Genomic DNA, 13,386 nt, shown 5'->3' with positions numbered 1-13,386 from the left:
GTTAACTACATAGGAGTTCCCATAAGACTGTCAGCTGATTTCTCCAAAGAGACCTTACAGGGAAGAAAGGGCAGACAAGAAGTATTCCAAGTCATGAAAGGCAAGGACTTACATCCAAGATTACTCTATCCAGCAAAGCTTTCATTTAGAATGGAAGGGCAGAGAAAGTGCTTCTCAGATAAGGTCAAGTTAAAGAAGTTCATCATCACCAAGCCCTTATTATATGAAATGTTAAAGGGAGTTACCTAAGAAAAAGAAGATCAAAAATAGGAACAGTAAAAATAACAGCAAACTCACAGTTATTAACGACCACACCTAAAACAAAAACAAGAGCAAACTAGGCAAACAACTAGAAGAGGAACAGAACCATAGAGATGGAGATCACATGGAGGGTTGTCAGTAGGGGAGTGGGAGGGGAAGGGGGGGGGAGAGGTACAGAGAATAAGTAGCATAGATGATAGGTGGAAAATAGACAGGGGGAGGGTAAGAATAGTGTATGAAATGTAGAAGCCAAAGAACTTATAAGTATGACCCACGGACATGAACTATAGGGGGGGAATGGGACAACTGTAAGAGCATAATCAATAAATATATTTTAAAAAGAAGTCATTTGAGAGGAAGAAACTCTGAGTAAGTTGACATACTTCTTCTGTTGTTCCTCTGTGATGATTGTTTTTGATCTTTACCATCCTTTGTAGATCTCAGCTATATTATTTCTGTAATCATCATAACTGTTTCTGTGGAGTAGGAAACCAAAGTAACCAATTTTGTGAAGGTAAATTTGATCAGCCACATAGGATAACTTACCTCTCTTATTTGAATGAGTCATCAAGTCCAAAGTTATCTGTTTTTTTCCGCCATGGACAAGTGGCCCAATAAACAATTGGCATCCTAGTCCAGCTCTGCGGCAGCTTCAGAGAGATGGCAAATCATGAGTCAATTTCATAACACTAGTTTACTGGTCATGGCTCTAGTGCTTCTTTAACCTTTTATGCCTTTAAAAAAATCTTTTGCTTATTTCAGCTCAAGAAAAATTTCATGACTCAGTTTTGACCAGGGTTTGGAGACCAGAGCAGCAAATTCAACTGCATTTCCACACTTGCTCATCCCCAGAAGTTCTGTGTGAGCTCTCCAAGGTCCTGGAGTTCGCTTTGCCTGACATCAAGGAGAACTGTTAGATTTGTGATGTTTTGGAAGATATTTTGAAAGATTATCTTTCTGCTAGAAGTACACATATACTCTTTCTAAATGATAATTATCATTGCAAATTTGAAGTCTTTCACAGAAGTTTCTCAATCTTTTGGAGCAATTTATTCCCTTAACAACTGTTTGGATATTAATTTCTATATGTAAACAAACTTGCTTGTCTTGCAACTGAATACCATTTTTTTCTACTTTAGTGAACTAAAAAATGGACACTTTTCCCTGAACAGAAAGTAACTTATTTTTAAACCTTTAATCTTCCATTAATTAAATATATATTTGAACAACTCATCAAGTATAACTGTGTTATACAACATATAGACCATAGACATAAGGAAGACTGGAATGAAAAATCAGTATTTCTGCAATACAAGAATTTTATTTCACTTAAAAATCTAATGTGATATGTCATAACCAGTAAATAGAATAATATTGGTGAGAACAGAATGTACCTTATAAATGAACACCGTGGATCTCAAAGCAAAGAACAATCACTATGAAGTGAGCTTAGATTCATATTAAACACATCTTATATAGTATTCCTTTGTGCTGGGCACAATTGTAAATGTTTTATAAAAATTAAATTTAATTTCAAATATAACCTTATGAAGCAGATGGTATTTTCTTCCCATTTCACAGGTGAGAGTAACTGAGACAAAATAAGTTAAATAATTTTCTCAAGTTTACATAATCAGTACGTTATAGAGCCAGGATTTAAATACAGGCAGTCTGGCTCCACAATTCATGCCCTTAACCTCTGCCTTCTGGTGGCATGGAAGACATACTAAAAAAAGGCATCAGACAGAATTTAATGATAATCCTTGCTTTGAGAGAACATAGTAGGTGTTTAAAAAACAAGCAGTTTGAAGGTTGTCAAACAGAAGTTAGGCCTTTGATTTTATTTCCTTTCCTTGGTTTGATTTTTACTGTCACCATGTGGGAAATTACATTTACTACAGTGAAGGTCATAGAGGCGGTAGAGAAAGGAGATTGGGAGGACAGTGAGGGAAGCAAACAGGTATTTTGAATTACAGAAGATGTAGAGTCAAAAATGATGGCAGAAAAGAAGCTTGGTTAAAGAAAATTGTACAGAATTAGGGAGAAATAGGGTGGTAATTGGATATGGTACTAGTATTAAAACAGTGGGGCTTTTTTCCCATAAATGTTTTATTTTATTATAATAAAAGTCAATGCTTATATGATATCTACAATACGGCAGACATCTAGCAACTCACACACATTAGCTCAGTTACTCGTCTCAGGGATATTGTGATGTGGATGAGGAGACTGAGGCCTGAAGAGGTTGAGAGACCTGTCCAAGAGTGCCCAGCTACTAACCGTATGATGATGTGAGCTCACAATGTGGCTGCAAAGGCCGCACTCCTCACTCCTGTGCTCCAAGTTTAAGGATGGGTTGACTATATTTGGGGGCATTTCTGAGTCTTTCCAATTTCTAAAAGTTCTTCTCTGTTGTAAAATTCAGAAGTGGATGCTACCATATTTAGAGTTTATAAACTATCTTAATTGTTAAAATTTAGAATTGTCAAAGGAGTTTATTCCCTTATTGTTCTCAATTTACTGCCATGGAAATTTTCATATGAGTCATTGCAGTGGTCCCAGGGGATTTGCCAAAAATTCCCTGTTTGTTATCCTTAATTTATAAAATAAAATTGAATCTCAACAATGTGACTTAGAATTACAATGTCTGCAAATGACCGAGGTGGGTCTTCTAACTCCTTCACCAGTGGTCTGCACTAAACACATAACTTGCCAAAGGAACTTAAAATTCATAAAAGTATTATATTTACTTAAGTATATTTTATTGATTATGCTATTATGGTTGTCCCTCTTTTCCCCTTTGCCCTGCTCTGCCCGGTACCCCTATTCCCTCCAATATCCTGCTTAGTTCATTCATATCCATGGGTCATTCACATAACTTCTTTGGCTTCTCCATTTCCTGTACTATTCTTAACATCCCTCTGTCTATTTTGTACCTACTAATTATGTTTCTTGTTCCCTGTACCTTTCCCCCCATCCTCCCCCACCCTCCACCCCACTGATAACCCTCCATGTGATCTCCATTTCTATGATTCTGTTCCTGTTCCAGTTGTTTGCTTAGTTTGTGGGGGTTTTTTTGTTTTTTTTTTTTTTAGGTTCAGTTGTTGATAGTTGTGAGTTTGTTGTCATTTTACTCTTCATAGTTTTGATCTTCTTTTTCTTAGATAAGTACCTCTAACATTTCATATAATAAGGGCTTGGTGATGATGAACTCCTTTAACTTGACCTTACCTAGGGAGCACTTTATTTGCCCTTCCATTCTAAATGATAGCTTTGCTGGACAGAGTCATCTTGGATGTAGGTCATTGCTTTTCATCACTGTGAATACTTCTTGCCAGTCCCTTCTTCCCTGCAAAGTTTCTTTTGGGAAATCAACTGATAGTCTTATGGGAACTCCTTTGTAGGTAAATATCTCCTTTTGTCTTGCTGCTTTTAAGGTTCTCTCTTTATCTTCAACCTTTGGAATTTTAATTATGTGTCTTGGTGTGGCCCTCTTTGAGTCCAACTTGTTTGGGACTCTCTGAGCTTCCTGGACTTGTATGTCAATTTCCTTCACCAAATTGGGGAAGTTTTCCTTCATTATTCTTTCAAATAAGTTTTCAAATTCTTCTCTTCTCCTTCTGGCACCCCAGTGATTCAGATGTTGATACATTTAAAGTTATCCCAGAGGCTCCTAAGCCTCTCCTTATTTTTGTGAATTCTTGCTTCTTCTTTCTGTTCTGGATGAATGTTTATTTCTTCCTTTTGTTCCAAATCCTTGATTTGAAACCTGGCTTCCTCCCCTACACTGTTGGTTCCCTATATATGTTTCTTTATTTCACTTTTCATAGCCTTCCCTTCTTCCATTATTTTGTGGCCATACTCAACCATTTCTGTGAGCATTCTGATCACCAGTGTTTTGAACTCTGCATCTTATAGGTTGGCTATCTTTGTGTCACTTAGTTCTTTATCTGGAGTTTTGATCTGTTTTTTCATTTGGGCCATATTTCTTTGTCCCCTCAAATTGGCAGCCTCCCTGTTTTTCTGTGTCTTCGGTAGACCTGCTTTGACTCCCTGTGTCTGTGTACCTGTTGCAATGTAAGGCATGGCGCTTTAGTTATTTGCCAGGGTGGGGCAACCTACTTTGCTGCTTTGTGGTGCTGTATGTGAGGGAAGAGTAAGAGAGGGAACAATGCCACTTGCTTGGCTCTTGCCCTATTACCAGTCACTTCCCCCACTTCCCGAAAGTGACTGATGTCCTTCTAGCTCCTGCCCTGGTGCTGATTCCCTGAGTGAGTGGGTTTGCACACATTCTAGGACCCAGTGGGCACTCTAAATGGACTTTCCTGAGTGACCGGCAGTTTCTTCTGCCACCTCAATCCCAACTGGTTTTTACAGCTTGAGGTTATGAGGCTTTATCTGGCACTGGAACCTGGGGCTGTGCAGTCTGGCCTGTGGCTGGGATCACTCGCTCCCCTGTTGTCCCTCATGGTTTTTATCCACTGAAATTGATAAAATTTCACTGCCTGTTCCACTGCCCACTGCCAACACTGCCTCATCGCTGCCTCACCACACTGTGTCCTCTCTGCCCCAGCTGCCTGTCTCAGTTCTCCTACCTGTCTGGATGAATGCTTCTTCTTTAAATCCTTGGTTGTTGGAGCTCCATGCAGTTTGATTTTCTATAGTTCTGGTTGTTTTTTGTTTTTAGATTGGTTGTTATCCTTCTTATGGTTGTGCAAGGAGGCAAAGCCTGTCTACCTGCAGCTCTATTGTGTCTGGAAGTCCTCATAAAAGTATTTATGAAAAAAAAAGAAAATCACTTTACATTCATCATGTATTGTCATTACCAGTAAATTCTTTGATTTCATATTATCTGTGCTTAGGGTATAACTTCAGAAACTTGTAAAGTATCTTTAAGAGTGTTGAGAATATAGATTAAATAATATTATTTAAACCAGAGATACTTGTTTAGGGTAATTCTGGCAACATCAATGACAAAAGGGAGGATTTAACTTTATATCATTTATAAGGGGAAAATTCTAGATACTAGATCATTACCCTTTTGGTTGGAGAGATAGGACCCTTAAGGAGAATCTGAAAATCATTTACTCTATTTCCCCCAATGTATACATATACATACAAGTTTGTATAGGACTTCCAAATTTTATTTCTCTCTCTCTCTCTCTCTCTCTCTCTCTCTCTCTATATATATATATATATATATATATATATATATATATACACACACACACACACACACATATAGACACACATATATATACATATATATATATATATATATATATGTATCTGTCTCTCTTTTGAAATGTCTGTTGATTTTTTTTGTTTGTTTTTAGTTGGTGGTAGTGATTGGTGAGGTAGAGAATATCCTCAACAAAGAGAGTTGAAATTTTTATTTGCTGAGGGACAAGGAAGTCTCTTCTTCCTGCTACCCAGAGCCTAAGTGGAAGAGCATTAGAGCAATGGGAGGTTTGAGCCCAGGGAGTAACTTACTGTGGCTCTGAAGTTTAATCATATTTTAGATGGCAAAGATCAGCACTACATTTACTCATGTACAAACAATCCATCCTTTCTTTAGTAGTCTATAAATATTTTTTTTTTTGGTTTACAACACAATGTGTGAATACAAAGTTTATTTTAGGTTTTAATGTAGTCTTTAATTCAATTTGAGATTTGTTTATTACTAGGCTCTACTTCACAAAAGCAGACAAAAGATTACTCCACAATCTGTGTCATTGTCTTAAGGTCTTTAGCTTCATCTATTCTGTCAGCATCTCCATAACCTCTGTAATCCTTTGACTGTATTTTATTGCTGTTGCCCTCAAAACCAATTACTACTTATTACAGACACAGTGCTATCATTCCGAAAGTCTTCTGAACTATGGTGTCTGCATAATGATGTGATGTGGGAGTCATGGAAACCCTTTGTTATTGAGATTATAGCCAAGAAGATTACTCCAGTGAGGTAGCAGTGTGTGTTAGATTAAAAAAGAAAGGAGGGAGGCGTGGAGAAGAGAAAAACAACAAGAAGTTGGGGCAGGAACACAGAGGAAGTTGCACACTGTGCTATTTTAGAAAAGTCAAGTGTCAGAGGACAGGGTTCCGGCAAGGCCCCAAAAGGCTTCAGTGTCCATGTACTTCCTTTCCCTGCATTGATGGAGGAGGCTGCCTCCCTCTGCTAAGTTTTGGAGCCCATTAGGTTGTTTCCATGATCTTGGGCTTTCCTCCCCATTGATTTAGTTTTTCCTTAGATTATTGATAAGCCTATGCATTAATATCCATTTCATAATAATTGCCTAATCCTCTGGTTGCTTCAGTTGAATAGAAAAATTCCTAGCATGAAGATTAGTAATATTAATTAGGTAACAAGTCCATTTGTGGTCATTTGAGTGACATGTATAAAGGAAAGTTACATATATCATCTGTTAAAACTACCTTCAAAAGTGGTCTCCCAAATTATTACCCAATTATAAAATGAGTTCCTGCTCCATTATTGACTAAATGACATATTTTAATGGGCTTGCATAATTTTTAAAACTTTAATTAGCTAGCATAAAATTAAAACATAACATAAAATTGGAAATGCCATGTAAAAATTCAGTTTTTGTTCTCTAGAAGTGGAAAAACTAGAAATGTGGCAACACCAGTTGCGCCTTCGTCCAAGGCTGCAGTCGGCCGAACATGTGTGCTGTCCCTGCGCTTGGACTGCTGTCCTCTGGGCACCACAGTCACCATCAGGCCTCCCCATGCATTGACATTCCCTGCCACAACCCTGCACGCCCTTGAGGTTGTAACCTCTGCTCTAGAGCTCTGTCACAGTCACTTACTGGACCAAGAAAAAATTGTAAGTTCAGCCCACCTTCTGGAGTAGTAGTCGATTATAAGAACACAAAGAGGGCAAAGCACTGAACTTGAACCACAGCACTCTACAAGTGGCAGAGAAAACATGTGAAAAGACGGTTCTTTTGGCACAGGTGACTTCAATGGTGTTAGATGGATTGCTTGTATCATGGAAAGGGAGGGACGTGAATCATTCTTTTATCTTAAGATGTTAACCTGGATCCTGGTTATCCTTTGTCAGATTTTAAGGCTTCTCTCACTTTATTGACATCATTTTCAACAAGCCAAAACCAATCATTCATAGAACTGAATGGAGGCCAAGTAAGAGATTGGGAAATAAGCAGCATCACGTGTCTTTTCCTTGTAAATTAGGGATATTTCTGCCTGAGGTTATCACCTGAGTTATCAAGGGGCAAAGGCTTGTCACCTGACACTGCTGTGACTTTGAAAATGACAGCGGTCACTTGTCTAGTTCTGAGAAATACGTTAGTTAGCTAATACGGAACGTTTTATTGTAGAGTAAACATGAAACTGGCTGGGGTATTAGCCTAGCAAATATTTGAGGAGAACATTATGGCATTACTTAAATTACATAGATATTTTGAGTGTTTGCCGTGAGTACGGTGCTTATTCCAGGAACCTATAAGATGTGCTGTAATATGATATAGAATGTCACGTCCATATTACACCAAAGGACTGGAGCCGCACTTCGAGCTCATTTTGATCTATTCCTCTGGTTTTATCTCCTTCCTTGTTTCTGTTTCATGTTATTATAATGGGAAGCCAGAATGCTAGTTTTGAAGATTTAAAATGCCTTCAGAGTTCAGTAAAATGGATACTTACGAATGATCTTAATAGTACCTGGAAACTATAAATATTACCCAATTACCTATCATCAGTGTCTGACTTTGAATTTGTCAGACACAAAATAGAGCAACTCAGAGTAGGTGGAATTTTTCTGTCAGATGCTCACAGGCAACCTCAGTTGCGCCAAACTCTGCCCTCAGCCGTGGAGCAAACTTCAAACAGGAATGCACGTGAATCGTTAAAGAAAAATGCTGGAGTCCACCTGTTGTCTCTTCTTGAAGTAATATGTCTATAATGTTTATAAATTTTAATAATGCACAGAGCTTTATCTTTCAACATTAAATTTATATTATCTTAAAGTTTGAATTTTCTGGGCAATGTATTTTATCCTCTAGTATTTTAGAGACTCTATCCACTCATTAGTGTATGTCCATTGATAAAAGTATGAAAGTATTCTCTTATCAACTAAATACCGGCACACTTATAAAATTACTTTTAAATCTTCATCTTTAATAAGGTGTTTCTTTATCTGACTGAAGGTCTTGATCGTTACCGAGGGCTGGAAGCATCATTGTCTTATTCGTTAATTCTGTGAATTGTGTTTGTATTTACTGTTTTTTCCTGAGATGATAATTGAAATAAAAAATTTTAAATGTGTCCTTTTCATGGCTTAAGATCCCAGCTTGAGAACAGACATGTAAATATAAGCCCAATATTTTAAATAAACTAGTTATAGCTAAAAACATCAAGCATCATCTATAAACCCTATGGTTATATCTTGGAAACAATGAATGTATGTTAATGCACGGTAAATCAGGGAAAGATCCTATCAAGCACACTGCATTTACTCGTTGTACTTGAGTTTATGGCATATAAGTCCAGAGGTAGAATTTGTGGTTTTAGTGGACATTGTCTGAAACTCATTTTATCATGGCTCTTAGAATTTTGAAGAAGATTTTGGTAGCTTTTTGCTGGAAAAAGAGGAAATAAAAATAAAGAAGTTTCTATCTGATGAGAGAATCATATGTTCTGAACAACATTTTTCACTTCTTTGATTTCAGTTTACAAGCATTGAGAAAAGAGAAATCCCGAGATGCTGCTCGCTCCCGTCGGGGCAAAGAAAATTTTGAGTTCTATGAATTGGCCAAGTTGTTGCCTCTTCCTGCAGCCATCACAAGCCAGCTTGACAAGGCGTCCATCATTCGACTTACCATCAGCTATCTGAAAATGAGGGACTTTGCTAACCAGGGGGACCCTCCGTGGAACTTGCGAATGGAAGGCCCTCCACCAAACACATCAGTAAAAGGTAAGTTTTAAGCCTCTGTTTACTGTGGAAGATGGTGGTCTGCAGGTGTCTTTAAAATGAAATGTTTACCATCATCCTTTCTTCTTTTCCTGCATATCAAATCCCTTAAAGGGATACAAATGTGGAAATCTGAACTCTGCCTGAGAATGACACCATGTGAAGGTGAAATGCTCCTCTTCTATTTCTATTTTCTTTTCAAAAAATCTGTCAGCCTAAATATTCTGTCACGTATAAGGTTTCAGAGAAATGAGAATGAAATGACTTACATTAAAGTGCTTCATGGGTTTAATTTAAGTTATGCTAATACATGCAAATTTTTATTGATGGGTGGAGTATGAGAATGTTTGCTAAAGGGTAGAGCTAATATTTTCAGTCTTTAGTAACCAAAGAAAGAAAGGAAACAGAGTCCAGCTGTCGCAGGCATTTTGAGCAGTGATTTTATTGACTGATAAAAAAATCAATCCATGTATTAATGTTTCAAGTATCTATACATAGAGCCTAGAAGCTGCAAGTATAAGCATGTACTTGTCCTCCAAATCCATGGTGCAGTTAACCTAAAATTATTTTAAAATGTTAGGCCTTCTTCACTCTGATAATTAAGGGAGGTATTTTCTTGCATGTTCCTGTAACTCCTAATAATTTATGGCATTTCTAGCATTTTAATATGAATGCATATGTTTAACAATGTGTATGTCATATTGGTCATTGATTTCCTATCTTTAAGGGTGTGTTATTCAAAGCATAGGACTTTGGGGAGCTGCTGGTTTCTTTTGCCCTAACCTTGTATCTAGACCCTTGATGAGTGTAGAATAAAACGGGACATTTGGCAGAATTTCAGGCAACGTCTGCTACGGGAGGAATTAAGTTCTTCAGTTATATGGTTTTACCTTGACAGCCACCTGTGGAGAAGGGCCCGTATTCTTGGCTGTTGTAGGAAAGGGCACTAGTAGGGCGCTGTAACCCTTATGGGATTCCAGTTAAAATGGGAAGTCAAAAGCTAGATCCGTGCCCAGAGGTGTGATCATATGTGAGTATGTGCATGTGTCACCAAGTTCATGTCTTGGCTATTGCTACTTAGGTTTGTGTTTTTTATGTTTATGAGAGAAAGAAAATTATAATTTAAATTGCAACAAGTTATTTTCCTCTAGAGCAGGAGTTGGCAAACATTCTCTGTAAAGGACCGTATAGTGAATATTTTAGACTTTGGGGGTTAACTCAACTCTGCCATTGTAGCATGAAGTCAGACATAGACAATATGTTAAACAACAGGGTGTGGATGAGTCCTAATAAAACTGTGCTTACAAAGCAGGCAGCTGCCACTCACTGGATTTGGCCCACAAGACTCGGGCTCTAGAGTGTAAGACTGACTTTCTAAGGTTGAAAAGAGCTTACAGTGAGGTAGCTTTTAAGGGCGAGGTGTGAGTTTAGGTGGCAATGACCAAGGTGGCAGCAGGGCACAAAGGAACCAAGGCACATTTCTGCTGTCCTTTTACAGCCCGTCCACCCTTAAGAAAGTAGAGGCCAACTTGGTCACTCACCAGGCCTTGTCCCAGAGGCTGGTGTAGTAGGGAATTTTCCCAGGCTAAAGGTGTGAATATAACCCTAGTAAATATTTACTGTACACATAAGAGCTTATTCAATAGGCTGTCTTCGTATTTATTCCAAATCATGCAAGATGGAAGGGAAGGATAAGTGCAAAAGGTTATAAATCACACAATGTGCAAAGTGTTATTAAATTGTAAATATGTTGCTTGAGGGACTGGACTTGTATTACGTTGTTTCGGGTAATCATCTTTTCTTTTATTTCCATTTTTCTTGAACGAGTTTGCAGTTTGTAGGTTTTTCTTGGTAGTAGTGGCTACCAAAGTAGAAAAATCTAATGGTTCCCTTGTCTGTCCATTCTTCTATTACTCTTAGAATCATGGCCTTTTAGAGATACAGAACTATAGATTATATAGAACTAGGCCTTTATTTTGCAGGTGAGGGAAATGGTGTAGAAAGAGTGTACAGTTAGTGCCTGCAGACCTAACACTGGAATCCCGTTGGTTTGTTTTGAGTTTCTTTGTTTGTTTGTTTTTGCCTTTCTGTCTAGGGCTCTTTCTTGAATTTACGTGTCATCCTTGTGCAGGGTCATGCTGATCTTCTCTGTATCGCCCCAATTTTAGTTTCCATGCTGCCGAAGCGAGCGCCAGTGCTCTGTCAGATCATACTCATTTCTAAAGATGCTACTTGCTTTGTATCACCATCATCAAACATTCCAGGTGAGACGTCTCTCAGTTTTGGAGTGTGGCTGATAATTCGTTTTTACTTTGTGGCCTCCAGTCAACTCAAGTCCATCACTACTCATTATGATGAAAGTGTAAATAAAGAAGAAACTGTGGTCTCTGCTCTCATGGGTTTTCATCTGTGGAAGGCCGTGGTGCTGCCAGTGAGAAAAACAAGGAGCTTGGATGGATGTTTAGGAGCCTGGAAGGAGATTTCAGTTGCTACATGTTTGCTCCCACCATTAGTAACCTGACGATAGGCTAACACTGAAGCTGTGAGCACAGAGAGTCTATCCTGTTTATCCTGATTCTCAAAGTTGCTAGGAATGCAATGGGCACTTTCTGTAAACTGGCTCTGCCGCACAGTGTATGTATTTTTATTGCTTTACTCGGGTTCTTTAATGCAAACCTGCTACTCATACTGATCAAACATTCATGAAACAACAACATCAAAGAAATTTGTTTTAATTTATTAAGGTCTTCTACCTTGTGGCCTTGAAGAAGTTGGATAAACAAGCTTATATAAATAGCCTGTAGCATCATGCAAAGCACAGTTCATAATCCAACAATAAAATGATAGACATTGTGCTTTGTGCTTCTCCAAGCCCTCTCTTGAATAAACCTAAAGGCATTTGGAAATTTATATGAAAAGTACTTACACATCGTAGGCAACATTTTAAAAAATAGGATGAGTTGTTCATCTTAATAATTACATTTCAAAGCTTAAGTTTACATTTGTCTCCTTCAACTATATAGAAATTTAATCATTTTCATTTACTGCTTCAGAAAAGTCCTTTACTCTGCCCTGTGTTTAATCACATTTTTTTCTTAAAAGTCTATAAAGGTTGATGAGTTTGTTTTGTGATGCCATTGTGTAGAGACTATTTATAAGGTGTGCCTGCAGAAGGAACACTCAGGTGACAGCGTGTAATATGTCCTGAGTCAATTACTTCATGGAAATGATATGTTAAGCAATTGGAAGGTAACAGATAATTTTTTCCATTATTTTAGAAATATCTGTATTGTTATAATACAGATCAAATATACAATGAATATAATGCATTATTCAGGAAATGACCAGCCATTCTTGGCAGTGTTTCAGCGAAATAACTGATGATTGTAACCTTTAAAGAAATCTCATTGTGGTGACTGTTGGTAAATCACTTCTCCATTCATAGTAATCTCTATTTAGAGGCTATCTGGAAACCATTATATCTTTTATTAATCTTAAAAGCAATAGCTGCTGATTTGACATTTGCTAAAACTAGATAAATTTTCCATCTTCCTAATATCACAGACTTTAGTCAATTTTTGGAGTCCATCGGCTGCAACTCCATTAATGCAGGAATATTTACCACTGTAAGCATACGCTTTACTTTAATTTAAACGTTGCAGCTTTCAAATAATTTGCCCGTGTGTATGACAGGCAGCAGTGCTAAAATACTGTCTGTAAAATACAAGACATTTTTAGCCTTTGGAAAGAAACAGTTGAAAAAATATGCAAGACAATTGGTAATTGAAATTGACTAAACACAGGGAAGAACATTTACTATTTTCATAGACTTTCTCTTCACTGTTTCAGGCATGTATTCCGAACTAATGTAGATTTTTCTGCAGGTTTTTTTTTTAAAGCAACACATGATCTCTCCTTAGCCAAAGACCAGACTGTTCCTTAAGCAATGATTTTTCATGGATTCTTTTAAAATAGTCTTGTAGGGTAAGTGGGTACAGGCCATCCTTCAGAGTAACATTGTATCACTATAACGGTTGTCCCCAAAACTTAGAAAGCATTTGATAAAATGATTCTGTTTCCACAGAAGCTAGAGATTCCAAAACTGTGTGAGCCATAGGTCTTCTTGGTCTAAGCAGTTCAAAGGCCTCCCAGTGTCTGCTCTGGCATTTGATGGT

At 37.7% G+C, this 13,386-nt stretch overlaps 1 protein-coding gene and 1 non-coding gene across 4 annotated transcripts in view; one reads left to right on the top strand and one right to left on the bottom strand.

The window, feature by feature from the left end:
- The window catches only part of NPAS3 (neuronal PAS domain protein 3), an 850,571-nt gene that overhangs the window by 261,168 nt on the left and 576,017 nt on the right, over positions 1-13,386 (top strand). For all 3 annotated transcript variants that reach the window (XM_053928867.2, XM_053928868.2, XM_053928866.2), the window contains exon 2: positions 8,970-9,214. In XM_053928867.2, coding sequence (XP_053784842.1) covers positions 8,970-9,214 — 245 coding nt within the window. The remainder of the gene's footprint in view (positions 1-8,969; positions 9,215-13,386) is intronic.
- LOC112296622 (U6 spliceosomal RNA) lies at positions 11,298-11,403 on the bottom strand. Its single transcript, XR_002973947.2, has one exon. It is a non-coding gene; the product is annotated as a U6 spliceosomal RNA (small nuclear RNA).

The sequence above is a fragment of the Desmodus rotundus genome, chromosome 7 (assembly GCF_022682495.2).
Source record: "Desmodus rotundus isolate HL8 chromosome 7, HLdesRot8A.1, whole genome shotgun sequence".
In the NCBI taxonomy this organism is placed as follows: Eukaryota; Metazoa; Chordata; class Mammalia; order Chiroptera; family Phyllostomidae; genus Desmodus; species Desmodus rotundus.
Note: the sequence above shows the minus strand (reverse complement) of the source record. Positions and strands in the feature narration are given on the sequence as shown.